Raw genomic sequence first — 16,635 nt, 5'->3', positions numbered from 1 at the left:
AAATAAGCAGTACTTATGGAAAGAAAGTAAGACAATAACCGAATGGATTTTTTAAGTTACCAAATTAATTTGTAAATATTCTCTCTTTCAGATACGGTAAAGATGATGCGCCTCAGTATTTTGCAAAACTCCTCTATAGTTTCTATATTGTAAAAAGTTACCATTCTCCTTATTACCATTTATATTCTTTATTTTAAAACACTCTACTATTTACATATCCCCTTTTCTTTCACATTTGGTATGTAATTTTCTAGCATCTATGCAAGGTTTTGTGTGTGTGTGTGTGTGTGTGTGTGTTGCCATAGTCCTGAATGCTTCAGTTAGATTCACAGATTTCAATACATTGTGAAAGTGACATCTGTAAGTATACATAGAAATACTCTAATACAAATCTCTTATTTTATCTGTCCAGTATCCCCTGTCTTCTTCCACTGCTACCTTGGGAATGACTGCCCCTAAAATATATCTGGGTCTGTTAGTTTAGAATTCACCATAGTCTTTTCCACAATGATTGTTCCAGAGTTGGCGTCTGACCCACACAGGAAAAATCAGAGTCCTTCCCTTAGGATACTATGAGACAGATTCTCTTTTCCTTTGAGGCAAGAGCTTAAATCTGGGTCCATGAGCATCCAGCAGCTCTTGCCCCAACCTCCTGGAACAGCCTGAGCACAAGGCTCACTTGCAGAGAAAATTGAGAAAAGAGTTGAAAATCTAACACAGGGCAGAGGCTGGTATTTCCTGAGGCCATTTCCACCTATGAATTTCTCCATTAGAGTAACCAAAAAACATTATTTTGCTTGAAGTTAGTTGACATTATATTTTTTTGTCCCTTACTAGTACTATAAATGAAACTGCTTTATACAGGTATAGTTGGATAAGTATCACATTTTAAAAATTTCACCTTGGCGTGGCCGGTGTGGCTCAGTTGTTTGAATATTGTCCCATGTACCAGGAGGTTGCCAGTTCAATTCCCAGTCAGGGTACATGCCCTGGTTGTGGTTTCAATCCCCAGTAGGGGGCATGTAGGAGGCGGCTAACTGATGTTTCTCGCTCATCAATGTTTCTACCTCTTTCTCCCTCTCCCTTCCTCTCTCTGAAATCAATTAAATATATATATATTTAAAATTTCACCGTGCATGTAATGGAAAATGAATGTTAAATTATTCAATATTATTTTTAACCTTATTAAAATAGTTTAGGTAGGCATAATGAAGCATAAAGAATGTGTAATAAATATTCATGTAATGACAGGCCAACTTAAGAAATAAAACATAAATTCAGATGAAGTCAATTGCATCCTTCTCCCACAACCTCAATACTTTTTTTCTTTGAGGATTGAAAGCTGTTTTATTATTTTCTTTATTTAAAATAAAATTTTTGTTTTATTTCCTTTAATTAAATGTATTGGGGTTACATTGTTTAGTAAGATTTTATAGGTTTCAAGTGCACATTTCTATGATACATGACCTGTAAATTGAATTGTGTGCCCACTACCCAAAGTCAAATCACCATATATTTGGCCCCTTTAATCCTTTACTACCCCTCAACCTCCTTCCCTCCAGAAACCACCATACTGCTGTCTGTGTCTGTGAGTTTCAGTTTTATATCCCACATATGAGTGAAATTATATGGTTCTTAGTTTTTCCTGACTGATATATTTTCCCCACCAATAAATTTGCAGTTAAAGTTTTAAATTTTCTTAAAAGTATTATGTTGAAATTAGCAAGAAATTATCCTTAATAAAGTTAAAAATTATATTTCTTTTTTTTTTTTTAATAAAGTTAAAAATTATATTTCTTTAAGTAACATAATATTGTGCATTTCCATTACCTACCTCTATGTTACCATGTCTGCCATGACAACCATTCAGACTAGATAGAATTCTAGGTAATATTTTGGCAGGAAGAATAGTCACTCTTTAGTTAATAAAAAAATGTAATTTTTAAAAGCAGGTTTTAAAATAACACAATCAAACCATTTTACCTTATTTCATTCCCTTGATTCGTAATATGGTTACTTTCAGGAACATTTTTATTAGACTATCTTGTTTTAAATATATTTAAACATTTTATTAAGGAAAATATCTATGAGAAGGAAATGATTAGTTAATTAAACTTATTTATATGAGAGTTTAATATAACAAGTCAAACACTAAAAAAACCTCAGAGACTGCTAATCCATATTCCTAAAGTCATAAGAAAAACACATTCTGAAAAGAGATCATATACCTAAGAGCTCTAACATATCCACAAACCCGTGAGCATAAGCGCATATTAAATTACAAAGACAACCGCACTGTTAACCATAAGACAACAAACTGTAAATGGCTGAGAAATATCACAGCAGTCTCAAAAACAAACTAAATTGCACAACTTGACCTAAATTTTGACCGAACCAATTCATCCTTAACTAAAAGGAAATACATTTATACTATCAGACTATCAAAAGTAATAAACACTTGAAGTAAAAGCTATCTGCCGTGCAAATAAATTGTTGATAAATTGTTTCTGTTCTGGCCTCTTGCAGTAACTGAAATAATTTTAAACTACCTTTTCCACCAATTAAAACAGCTAGAAGCCAAACATAGCATGCCCCTGACTAACTCAACACAGAACTAAAGAATGTGAAGTGAACTCATATTTCCATACTAAAGACTGCTTTTGATTTTAACTGTTCAACCAATAATCCTGTTTCTCTGGTTTAATGAAATGTTAGAGAATGAAAAAAAAAGTTAAAGAGGGCAAATGATTACTCAGTTAACTCTGTTACTTTTAAAAATGGAGTATTTTGATAAATTTCATTTCTTCTGGTTCAAATAAATAATGTTCCCAGAGAACTTTCTAAAATGCATGCATGAACATTTAGGACTTTTCAAAGATAGAATTGTAACTCCTTTTGATTAAACCTGCTTTCTATACCAATGCTAGCATTCTGAATATTTGATCTCTTTGGATAAAAACATAGATGTATATAATAAGAACTATTGAACTCCATTGTCTTCAGGATACAGCCTGGAAGTTGTTTTGTGTTGTTTTTCTAAAAATGTTTTTCAATTACAGCTTATAATATTATAACTTTTTAAGTTTAAGGTGCACAGCATAGTGATTAGACAATCATATACTTTACAAAGTATTCCCCCTGGTATTTCCAGTACCCAATGCCTGCACCATACATAGTTATTGCAATATTATTGACTGTAGTTCTTATGCTGTACGTTACATCCCCATGACTATTTGCAACTCCTTCATCTGAACTGGTTTGCCAGTGATTTTTCTCCTTCACCTAAAGTGCCCTGCACACACACTCACACAATGATCAGTATATGGAAGGATCTGATTCACCAAGCTTTCCATATTTGGAACAACAAATTTTGTATATACATACAAAGTTGAGGCAAAATATGTGTTTAACATTATTCAAAATCCATTTTACTCTTTTAATTAATCTTGAAAATGTGCTCTAAAGAGCATACCATATGGCCTTCCACAGTCAATTTCTTTAAAATTCTGTGAAGCATTAAACTTGAATTTTATAATTTTCCCAGTTCCCTTATTTTATTGCTTTAACATTGACCTCTGTTAACACTTCTTTTAAGTTTCTTTCTAAAAAATCATACTAGTGTTTAACTACAAAGCGACCATAATTGCATAATTTAATTTCTATGAGGCTAGTTCCCAAAGCTGTTTTATTCATATTTTGATTCCAAATCATTTTTAGAACAAAGTCATCCTATTTGTCTTCCTAGGTAGCTCTCAGAGCTGTCCATCATCTTTTTCCCACTGCTGCCTCTGCCTGCAGTCGAGTCCTTATCATTTCTTACTTGGACTATTGGGTTGCATCCTAAGTGGTTGCCTCTCCTACAATCCATCCTTCACAGCACCAAAGCTGATTGCATAATTTTCCTTCTTAAAATCCATCTACAGCTGCCAATTGCCTATCTACAGCATAAAGTCTGAATTCCTCCTGCTGGTGTCTGATATTTCATAAATTATCTGACCTGTGATGACCTTTCAGGCCCTGTCTCCCTCCAGCACAGAACTCTGCTGCAGTCACACAGAAGTGCCCCAGGTTCACTAATAATCCATACTCCCGTAAGTTCCCAAGGCTTTGAACTTGAAGTCCTCCCTTCGTGAAAACCTCACCTGCCCTTCTTCAGATAGACGACTATTACTTTTGTTTTAACAACTACCTACAGAAGTATTCCCTGCCAGGCAGGCTTTCTTCATCCAACCTCAATTAGCGTGCCTTCAAACTCAATGTGCATTCCTTCACCTCTATGTGAGTCCATTCATTCAGCCCATGTCCCAATTGCTCCTGAACATACTTGTGTGCCTCAGGGCACTTGCTCTTTCAGCTGTAGACAGACTAAGCAATAATCATCCTCTACAGATCCAGCCGGGCTTCTGTTAAAGAAGCACACCTAATAAAAATACAGAGTTATTATTATATTTTCAGTTATATTTTAAGTAGACTGTAGTTTTTAATTGAAGCAATATCATCTCTCTGAGCTCAGAGTTAGGGTGGTAAGCCCCTTAAAAAGCTGTCCATCAACACAGAGAATTAACATCAAGGATTAATAACTTTTCAAGATGATTTGCCATAGGGCAAGTATATTCAAAGAATCTTAATTTTTAAGACTCTATCTCAATATTTTTGTGTAAATATTAACTTGAATTTCACAACTATATGTCTAGGCTTGATGTATCCTTTAGTTTCTATGAGTCCAAAATATTTGAGTGGTATGTGGTGGAAGTCTTTGTGCTAGACATTGGGAATATCATAAATACGATATCTGTTCTCGAGGGTTGTGAGATGTGGGGCCACCACATTTTTAAAGATGCCAGCAGAGTGCTTAGCAAATTAATGGCAGCGTGATGTTGTTGTGGTTATTGTTAAGCAGGATGTATTGAATTTCTTGAGAAGGTGAGTCATCTATATTATACAATAGCAACAATTCATAATAAAATGTGTACCGTTAAGACTTGCAACTGCTACTTAGTATTCCATAACACACACCAATGACAGTTGTCAAGGCTTCTGAGTACAATGTAAATTACAGCAATCACAATGCTGTGCTATTTCATGGATAAGCATGCATCTGCTTTGGATGACAATAGTCTAAAACTGCATCTCTCTGGTGCAAGAAAATACTCAAATGCATAAGATGACCCGAGTAGATAGCAATTCTTTTTTAAAATAAAAGATTTAAGTTAGTGAATGCTTTTTTCTACATTTTTTTTTTTGCAAAAAATAGTAGAATATATTGTTTCAGAGACCAGCAGTCAAACAGTTGCTTCAGAGTATGTTATTCTTCAGGGAAAGTGGTACTTGGTTGAGTAAGGGTTTTGTGAAATGTGCTGGATTTTTTTTTCCTCATTTCTACTTTTTTTTATGTAAATGTAAAAGGTTTTTTTCCCTATAAAGATTAAGTAAATTTTTAAATGACTTCCTGGATAAAACAAATAAGGATGCTTCAGTTAGGACAAGTAATAATAATCTAAATGGTAGAAACTAAATTATTCTAAAAGAATTTCACCATTATTCAAAATTCTGAAACTTTTTCTTTTATGGAAACTTTCTCTTTTGAGCAAAGTGGAAAACAAAGTTTAAAAACTTGATAACTTGAATTCTATAGTGTTTTTTCCCCACCAGAGATTTTTGTGTTTTATTGTCATCAAAGCCAGGCTTCTTCAAAGTGAAAAAGCTCTCTCTGTACAACATTGGAACTTTCAGAATGTGTTTAATGCGTATGGAAGGTAAAGTACTTAGTTGCAATAAGTATAACTAAGGATTTTTAAGAGAATGGATATTCATAATCATTTAGGGTAATAGTAGGAAGTTGTTTTATTTACTTCAAATAATATTACCTTTTTTGTACTTATTAATACTGTTTGATCACTATCCCTAGTATTTTATTTCCTCATGTACCAAAAGTTTGAACCATTTTACACTTTATGACATCTTTTACAAACAATAATTCTCCCATATCCCAACCCTTTATTTTCCCTAACCCTTAATAAAATTGCTAAGAAAAATCTGTCAACTATTTTTGTCTGCTTCTTTGGTCCTTTATATTTATACTAGTGGCCCAGTGCATGGATTCATGCACATTGAAAGGAAATTAATTAGAATAAATATTTTAATATTGCTATTCGCCCTTTCTCTATAATAGAAGTGTCAGAGATGAAAGAAAATTAGTAAAATGTATATGAAAATAATATATATATTGATTAATAAATAAACAATAACAACATGATATAGCAACAACAAAGACATGATATAAAAACAACAAAAACATGATATAAAAACTTTGATAAAAACGATGAATGATAAATTGATTAAACTTATTCTAATATCTCCCTGTATACCACATTAAGAGTAAAAACACTTTCAGAGTGCTTGACTAATTTCCCTTGTGATGAAGTATTTACAACTTTAAGGTCACACGCTCTTCGAACTCGAGAGAAAGCAACATATAACTGACCATGTCCGAAAACGGGTTCAGGTAGGAATATTCTTATTCTGTCTAGAGTTTGTCCTTGTGATTTATTAATAGTCATCGCAAATGCTGGCATCATGGGAAACTGTCTTCGAATTCATTTAAATGGGAGGCCAGTGTCAGACGGGGACAAATATCGTGCATGCGCTAGTCAACATTTATTTTTAAATTGCCAGTGCACGTCATATGTACCGACCAGCCTGTCGGACAGACGGATGGTTGGTTACCTAGCCTTTTATATATATATGGTATTCCAGGACTAGACATCAGTAGCACTGAATTTTAAATTCAGGCAATTTAGGAAAATATGACAAGGTCTAAGGGAGGCATCTTCCACAGGGATGAAGCATGCTATACAAGGAATCACACCAGAATTACTCTGGGGAAAAGAGTCATCTGAAATACTGTAATAAATTATATATCATTTTTTCAAAACAAACTGGAAAATGTAGGATGCTAAAAATGTATTTTCTGATATAGTGTTCAAGACAGAAAAAGAAATTATTTTAGAGAATATGAGTTTCAAAAGCTTGGGAAAATTAGACCAGGAGTAATCACTTACATGGTATCGGCAATGATTGGGATGATGATAGCTAGCATTATTGACCATGGGCCAGGCACAGTGCAAAGCACCTCATAATCATTATTTCTATCAATCCTTGCAATACACTTATAATTTAAGTACTGTTGTTATTCTTCATTTTGTAGCTTAGGAATCAGAGATTTAGAGAACTTTAGTATGTGGCCTAATATGAGATCATTGTGGTGACTATAGATTTCCATTACTTCAACATAAATTGTTATGCTTAAAAAAAATCTCACAACATTTCCAGTAAGCTACTGAATCAAATCTTATTCTTGACCCTACCCTCTCCCCTGTCTCCTTAGTTAACATTATTGGTGATGGGCTTTCACACACTCAATCATTTGAAAACATCTGTGAGTAGAGCTTAGCATATTTCTGGAATGGTAGAGATTTATTTGTTCTGGCCCACTGAAAATGGAAATTAAGGGATTAAATTCAAGCATCCAAACATACTTAAGAAAAGAAATTATTTATTAGGGCTATTTGTTTTCAAATGAATGCAACCAGACAAATTAAGCCTCACACAAAGTTGTGATTTTGATGCCTGATGCTAACGCTTGTGAACACCTGGTTTACAAGAATAAATGGGTCAAGCCAGTCACTATATGTTATATATATGAATGCCCATTAGCAAAATAGAACACTATTAAATACACCTAATGAAAAAAGGGCCATATCATCTGTCTTGAGGGTATTAGAGGTTTTTAATGTAAATTGGGAAAACACAATTGGAAAGTCTAATTCATGTGATTTAAATCTTTAAGAGAAAAGGTCTTGTATAGCTCTCCCAACAAGTGCATGACATTTTATCAATTTTGATTAATTTCACTCCTTTGGATGGGATCCAAATGTCCCCATCTTAAATTCACTTCTAATTTAATAATAGCTACAATTTAAAGGATGTTAATCTTGTGCCAAACATAGAGATTATTTGAACTTCACACTTTGAACTTACTTAAATTGTAGAAGTTCAACCTTTCATTAGTAAAGATAGTCCACAAGAGTATTAATATTTTCCACTACATCTTGGGTCAGAACCCCAGAACCTTCGATTGATCTCACATTCTGGCTCCCTGAATGAATCTCACACTGGGATTAAAATATATGAGTCACTGCTATAGAGAAGATGAAACATTATTAGACAAAATGATTAAGTGGAAATAGATTTTTTTTAAAAATCAGAACACCAAGTAAGTAGACATGCTCAATAAGTAGAATAAGAGCATGACTATTTAGCATTATAAGTTTTTCATTAAGATGTTCAACATAAAATTTCAGCCCCATACAATATAACTTTTTGGATTCTGTACAATATAATTCTAAAACAAAAATAAACATTTATGAAAACAAATTGTATAAAGGTGATTACTTCAAATCTATGATATACTTTTGATTTAAAGTATGCTGTCCTAGAGCACATCTTTATAGATCAATTTCCCTTATAGTAAACCAACGTGTTCATAAAACAAAGCACTTAAATGGTTAACATGAAAGATTCAAGATGAAAGGGAACATTGCAAGATCTACAATTTCAAGAAAATTGTATTAATCCACAAAGAGACAGTGTATTTCAGGTGCCATTATAAAGAACTAAAAGGAGGGATAACCAAGTCAGGAAAGTACATCATGTCTAAAAACAAACTGAATAACCCTGTTTTGTTTGTTTGTTTTTGTTATCACTTGAATTGGCTGTTTATGTTGACTGACATAAAAGGAAGTTTATTTATAAACTTTAAGATTAAAAGAAATGTGAAAACAAGTAGCTAAAACTTTGAAAAAACTGATCATGAACTGCTTCTCTCTATACCTGAATTCTAGAGTCAGATGAACATCAATGGCTATTACTTCTGTATTTGGTTATATTGCTTATTCATTCACTCAACAAACATTGTTGAAGTTAACTCTAGACGCAAGGCTTTCTGCTAAGTGCTGGGAAACCACAACTCTGGTCTGAGAGTTGTTCAGATTTATGGAGGAGACTGGCAGAGAAACAGGTAAATTTGAATCAAAGAACAATGATAACAGAATATGAAAACTATGGTGTAAATAGGCACAGATTTTGTGAGTGGTAGAAGCACATAGGAGGAGAAGGAGGAAAAATAGGGAAGAAGGTGAATTAAGTTTAGAGCATATGCACTTTGATGAATCTACAGCATCTCCAGGCAAAATACTGTGCTGGCCTTAAGCCTGTGTGCCCTCAGATGCATTCTCGGCCTTTCTCCTGCCCTCTTCCCAGAGTAGCTGCTCCCTGGGCTGTTTCCCTGACACTTGGCTTCCAGCTGGATGTGATCAGGCACTGGCAGAGATTGCAAACTGGGAGGAAGGAGAAACTGGGATACTTTTCTCCATCCTGTCTGTCTCAAGATATGTTTCTAGTATTTCCCACTCCCAACAAGACAGACATGTCCTGGTTTCAGCAATCCCTGGCCTTCGGCCTACAGGGACAGCGGCTGCTTTCTGCTGCCTTACTATCACCTGCTTGGTTTCTCAGGCTCTTCCATGAGTATATAATAATTGCTAGGCATACATGTCCTCTCTTTTAAATACTCAGAGTGGTTTCCACAGAGTCTGGATGGTAGATTTGGGACTAATCAACAAGCATGGATGAGATTATGCAGAGGGTGGGATAACAGACTGGTGGGTTGAGGATGGAACCCTCGGGAATATGACAACACAGAGAGGAAGCACCATCTTTAAATAAATCCAGGTGTGTTTTTTTTTTTAAGTAGAATCAGAAATATGTGATGTCTTCTTAAGTCCACTAGGCACCTTAGGCGTCACTTAGACCCTGCATTTGTTGGATGAGGTTTCTGAAGACAGAGAGATCAGGTCATCAGTTCGGTATCAGGACCAGATTTGAAACCCAATCCTGGGTTTCCTAGTTCCCTATCTAGTGTCCTTGTGATAGTGTGCCTTTAATCATTCTTTCAATGGCATGTGAATTGGCATTGTTTTCATGGGTTCAAGTCACTTGCTTTTATCCTGTGTGCTGTTTACACTTCAGTTTCTTTTTATGTAAAACCAGTACATGGTATGATTTACCTACATAGGTAATTTTAATAAATAAATGACATAATACATGAAAGTACTTGGAATAGTTTAAAATAATAAGGATAGTTAACATTATTGAGAGGTGGTAAATGCATGCAGAATAACTGTGCTATCTGATCTTATCACAATATTATGAAAGATAAGCCACTCATTGTGCACCTTACAGATACTGGTTACGTTTTTGCTAGTGTTAAGGGTGGTTTGTGTTTTTTTGTTTGTGTTTGTTTGTTTTTACATCTGTAATAACCTTACCATTTGTTAATACAACCAAATTTAATTTCAAATTAGTTTTTCACTTTAGAAGTTATTCAGTCATTATTATATTTTTGCAAAATAATTTTTAGACTATTAGTTTCTTCTTAGCTCTATATATTTAAGAATTTCTATTGACTTAAATGAGCTTTCATGATTTATTTTTTATTTGCATGGTATTTTAAACAAAAAATGTTTTAAAATGTGAAGAAGATTTTCTTTTTCCTAAGAAATTTTTTTCTCTGTCCTGTCATCATTCTCATTCTTCTTCCTCTTAAATTTTTGTTAAGTATGAACACTTAAATGTTAAATATGAACAAGGAAATTGGACAATTGTTAAATGAAGTTATAAAATCATTCTAATTTAGTAAATAATGTTGATACCAGTGACTCATTTCATAGTGCTCCTGCCCTTAGTATACCATTAGAATGTTAATTTAGAAATTAACATTCATGTTAAAAGGAAAACAAATCAAAACACTTCTAGTGCAGCCTATAGATTCAATCAAAATCCAGTATCATAAGTTTTAACTTACCTTCAGTGTCTGATAGGCCCACTCCTACTCCTGGCTGTTTCATAGGATCTTGCCCATTCTGCCCCATCTTCCCTCTGTTCATAAAGAAAATAATAAAATTATACTATTTTCAGTTATGCTTTCCTAAATGCAAATGAGGAAGCCAAGTTTGCAAAAATAGAATGACATTTTATATTAATATCTGCAATAAATTACCTGAATGGCAAATATAAATACAATAAATTCCTCTATATAGTGTTAATTTTAAAATGGGAATTTGTTTATTATTCCTACATAGTCCAACCTAATGCCTCAAAATTCAGTGTCTTAATTGTTGACTCATTTATTAAAGATCAGACCAGCATGAAATTTTGAAATTTTGTTTTAGAATTTGGGAGTGGTTATTTTTCCATTTTAAACTCAAAACTGAGAAGGGTTTTTATATTTTGACACTTTTTATGATGAATTGTATTGATCCTTTGGTGAGAATGAAAATTGTGAATTAAATTATATAAAATCATATTGTAATAACACAGACTTTTACTTCACTTAGTGGCTTCCTTTCATATTCTTCCCGTGTTTTCAGCTGTATGGAGCACATTCGTTTTTGAAGTCAGACCGCTTAGTTTCTGCTTCCAGCTTTGTTATTTTATGCTGTGTGTCATCCAAGGCATATCTACTTAATCTGGTAAAGACTGTTTCTTCTTTTGTATTATAAGGATAGTCACATTAGCCACCTTCTGGTTATGAGAAAACTACATGAAAAAAATATATAAAGTGCTTAACACTGTGCTTAAAACATAATAGCAGTCAATAAATATAAAGTGTTAATAGATAGGCATGCACATTATGGCCTTAGAATTCAGCCAGAGTCTGCTGTTCATTTTTAGTTTCAGCCTCAAACTTTTTGGAAGGCCAAATAGATAGTTTATGATACTGGGGGCACTGTGGGTACAGAATATTGATAATGTAATAGGCAAAAGACTATAGGCTATTTCTTTAGTTAGAGGAAAGCTACATGACATACAAAAGTTTTTGGAATTGCATTATATGTACATATAGAAGATGTTCTAAAAAATGGAATAAAAATGCTTAAGTGTTCAAAAGGATGCTTGAACAAAATAACATTTTGATACTATGCTTTCTAGACAGTAATTCTAACATAGTAGGATTTATTAACAATTCTTACTTTCACAAAAATATTTGGTTTGCTGAAAATGTAACCATATTTCTTTCTTAAGAACCTAATTATACCATATTACCCAAAGCAATCTACAGGTTTATTGTGGTCCCTATCAAAATATCAATGGCATATTTCACAGAACTAAAACAAGTAATCCTAAAATTTATATGGAACCAACAAAAGATCCCAAATAGCCAAAGCAATACTGAAAAAAGAAGAACAAAGTACCTGACATCAAACTACACTACAATGTTATAGTAACAAACTGATGGTCACATGATGGGAAGGGGGTTGAGTGGATGGTATAAAAGATGAAGGGATTAAGAAGTACAAATTGCCAGTTATAAAAACAGACAAGGGGATATAAAGTACAGCATAGGGAATATAGTCAATAATATTGCAATAACTATGTATAGTGTCAGATGGGTAGTAGTAGACATCAGGGTGATCACTTCATAAGATGTATAAATGTCTAATCACTATGTTGTACTAGTTGAAACTAATAACATATTGGATGTCAAATATAACTGAAAATAAATTTTAAAAATGAATCAAATGATATCTCAATTGAACACTGCTCTAAAGATCCTGTTATCATTTTACTAAAAATTGTTCAGCACACTATGAAAAAGGAACAAATATACATTCAGAAACTATTTTATGTTGAAAGCCATTACATTGTCTCATTTTGACAATTCAAGGTCAAAGGTTTAAGCACCAATTTTTATTAACTGATTATGTGAAACACCAAGTGCATCCAAAAATATTAGAAATTACATATATACACATGCAAATTTATTTTGGTATATGGTGTAAATAAATTGTCCGATTTCATTTTTCACATATATCTGTTCAGTTTTGCAACACCACTTACTAAAGAGACTATATTTACCCCATCATATATCCTTGCATCCTTTGTCATAAATTTTTAAACCATATACCAAAATAAAGACTTAAATATTAAATCTGAAATTATAAAACTTCTAGAAGAAAACTAAGGCAGTAAACTCTGACATTACTCTCAGCAATACCTTCTTTAGATATATCTCCAAAAGCAAGGGAAACAAAAGAAAAAAAAATAGAGGACTACATCCAACTTAAAGGTTTTGGCAGAGCAAAGTAAGCTATCAACAAAACAAAAGACTACTAAATGGGAGGACATATTTGCAAATGATACATCTAATAAGTGGTTAATATGAAAAAGTAAGAACTGCTCGGCTGGCATGGTTCAGTGGTTGTGCATTGACCTATAGCCAGGAGATCACAGTTTGATTCCTGGTCAGGGCACATGCCGGGTTGTGGGCTCCATCCCCAGTAGGGAGTGTGCAGGAGGCTGCCAATCAATTATTATCTCTGTGTCTATCTTTTTCTTCCTCTCCCTTCCTGTCTGAAATCAATAAAAATACTTAAGAAAATAATATAAGAACTCATATAACTTAGCACCAAAAAAAAAAAAAAGAACACACCTGAAGACACAAATCCAATTAAAAATGGGCAGAGGCCTTGGCTGCTCAGTGGGTGGAGTAACAACAGCCCTCGCACCAAAGGGTCTCAGGTTCAATTCCCTGTCAAGGCATGTACCTGGGTTGCAGGTTCAGTCCCCTGCTGGCCAAGGTGGGTGCACATGCAGGAGCCAACCAGTCTATGTGTCTCTCTCACATCAATGTTTCTCTCTCTCTCTTTTCACCTGCCTCCCTCCCTTCCACTCTCTCTAAAAATCAATAGAAAAAAATATCCTTGTGTGAAGATTAATAAAATGAATGAATTAATGAATAAATAAATTAAATAAATAATAATGAACAGAGGACCTGAATAGACACTTCTCCAAAGAGGACATAGAAATTGCCAACAGACATATGAAAACATGCTCAACATCACTAATCACCAGGGAAATGCAAATTAAAACTATAATGAGCTGTCACCTCACACCTGTCAGAATGGCTGTCATCAGTAAATCAACAAACAAGTGCTGGTGAGGATGTGGAGACAAGGAAACACTTATGCACAGTTGCTGGGGTTATAAATTAGTGCAGCCACTATGGAAAAATAGTATGAGATTCCTCAAAAAATTAAAAATAAAGCTGCCATAACATTTAGCAATTTCACTCCTGAATACTTATCTGAAAAAAACAAAACCACTAATTTAAAAGATACATACAGCTCTATCTTCACTGCGGAATTATTGTCATAGCTAAGATATGGCAGCAAATTATATGTCCATGGATAGATGAATAGATGAAGAAGATGTGGTATATACAAAATATTGCCATTAGCAACAATATGGACAGAACTATGGAGTGTTATGGTAAGTGCAGTAAGTCAAACAGAAAAATACAAATAATGTCTGATTTCACTGAATGTAGAATCTAAAAAACATCAAAATAAATGAATAAACAGAAACAGACTCATAGATATAGAGAACAAGCTAACGGTTGCCAACATGGAGATGGAAATTAAAAGAAAAGATAGTGAAGCCACTATCCCAGAAAGAAATTTTAAAAAGAAAGAAAGGAAGGGAGGAAGGAAGGAGGGAAGGAAGGAAGGAAGGAAGGAAGGAAGGAAGGAAGGAAGGAAGGAAGGAAGGAAGGAAGGAAGGAAAGAGAGAGAGAGGAAGGGAGGAAAAAAACACCAACAGACTTTTCTGTAATGTGTACAATCATGTGATTCACATTGCTAAGTTTTCTTCCTGGGAAGGCACATTACCTCAGGATTTTTTTTTTAAAAAAAAGTCTTATTTAAGCAATCCACAAAACCTCAATTTGTGTAATTGCTTCTGTGAAATTCAAGATAGGTAGTTGATAATTTAAAAAATATTAATTTTCCTCTGTTACAAAAAGGGGAAAAGCTCAACAATACAGCAGCCATCCCACCTTTAACAGTACACCATCCTAGTAGAATGAGTCAAACTCAGTTGAAAGTGAGGATCATTTTGGTAGTGGTAATCTAGCAGATGAGAGTACTGAAAAAAATACTATCTTATACTATGTCAAGCTTTAACAAAATAATTATAAATTTTAGTAATTGTAATAAAATAATTTTTGATATTTTTTATTTGATCTTGAGTCCTAGAATTTATTTTAGTGGTAATAGTCAGCTGCAGTCATTGCTTCTAATGAAAACTGATTTTAACATTAGGTACTTAGCTAAAATGTGTACTTTGTGCATTTCTATAATTACCTAGAAAAATTTTAATATATATTTTTATTAATTTCTGAGAGGAAGGGAGAGAGAGAGAGAGAGAGAGAGAGAGAGAGAGAGAGAGATAGAAAAACATCAATGATGAGAGAGAATTATCGATTGGCTGCCTACACTGGAGATACAGCCTGCAACCTGGGCATGTGCCCTGACCAGGAATTGAACCATAACCTCCTGGTTCATAGGTCGATGCTCAACCACTGAGCCACCGGCTGGCTATCTAGAAAATTTTTTACAGCATTATGAAACTAAATGAAGTACAAAGGAAACATACCTGTGGTCATGTGAAGGATGCAATTTTTCTGAATTCCCAATAAATAATCTTCAGCTCAGAACATTCTGACTACACAGTTTAGAATTATATTTGTAAATCACTCACCAAATAGTTACTGAGCACTTATGCTAGTGCAAGCAATAATTGTGTTAGACACAAAGGGGCATATAAAATAACTAGTAAATACTGCTTGTACATATGTATATTCTATAATGCTTTAGAAAAGAGAACTATTTTGTGTGCTCATATGGCAAAACAATAGCCTCCTAAGCAATTTTGAAAGGCTTTGATTTACAAGAGAAATATGAAACTGGGGGAAAAACAATATTGGATTCTGGTATATATGTAAAAATACACAATCTGCATCTATTCAGATATTAAGGAAATAATAGAGTTTACGCTCTGAAAGTTATAACTTGATCATCAGTGTTAAATTAGTATTTGAAACGTGAAGATGAATTGTAAGGTTGTTAAGGGATGTGTGGTGGAAACCTTTATAATTTCATGTGAAATTTGCAATTTATAGATAGGGATTTAATGAATTTGCTAAAATTCTCTTCCATCAAACTGGATCACCAGAGGCTGAGAACAAATGAGATGAGACTTCTTTTAGAAATAATTTTCAATGAAAAATAATTAGATACAAATAACTGTATTGATCCATAGCTAAACTCTTTAACAAACAAAGATGGCCAGGTGATCCAACAATTACTCATTTTAAGCAGGAAAAATGTAACTTAAAAATCACAGTATAAACACATTTTTCATTGTACAAATACATTTCCTCCAAGATTTTGCTTTGTAAATTGAGCCATTATCTAAATATTAGTGCTATTCTGGAGATCAAAAGGCAAGAATAAAAAACCATGACATTAAAACAAAGAGAAAAGGAAGTTCCACCCCCAAGAAAGCCTCACTCAACATTGGAGAAAATGAAAAAGACCCTTCCCCAGGGTTCCAGCGAGGGGTCTGTAAGCTTCTTCTGTAAAGGACAGATAGTAAATGACTTGAATGGTCTCTGTTGTAACTACTCAGGATTGCCCGGCAGAGCGAAGCAGCATTAGCACCACTTAAATGAAC

General features: G+C 33.7%; 1 protein-coding gene across 1 annotated transcript in view; it reads right to left on the bottom strand.

Moving 5' to 3' along the window:
- The window catches only part of PCLO (piccolo presynaptic cytomatrix protein), a 289,574-nt gene that overhangs the window by 21,448 nt on the left and 251,491 nt on the right, over positions 1 to 16,635 (bottom strand). Inside the window, exon 23 of the mRNA XM_054726345.1 lies at positions 10,925 to 10,998. Coding sequence (XP_054582320.1) covers positions 10,925 to 10,998 — 74 coding nt within the window. The remainder of the gene's footprint in view (positions 1 to 10,924; positions 10,999 to 16,635) is intronic.

Source organism: Eptesicus fuscus, chromosome 14 (genome assembly GCF_027574615.1).
Source record: "Eptesicus fuscus isolate TK198812 chromosome 14, DD_ASM_mEF_20220401, whole genome shotgun sequence".
Taxonomy (NCBI): Eukaryota; Metazoa; Chordata; class Mammalia; order Chiroptera; family Vespertilionidae; genus Eptesicus; species Eptesicus fuscus.
Note: the sequence above shows the minus strand (reverse complement) of the source record. Positions and strands in the feature narration are given on the sequence as shown.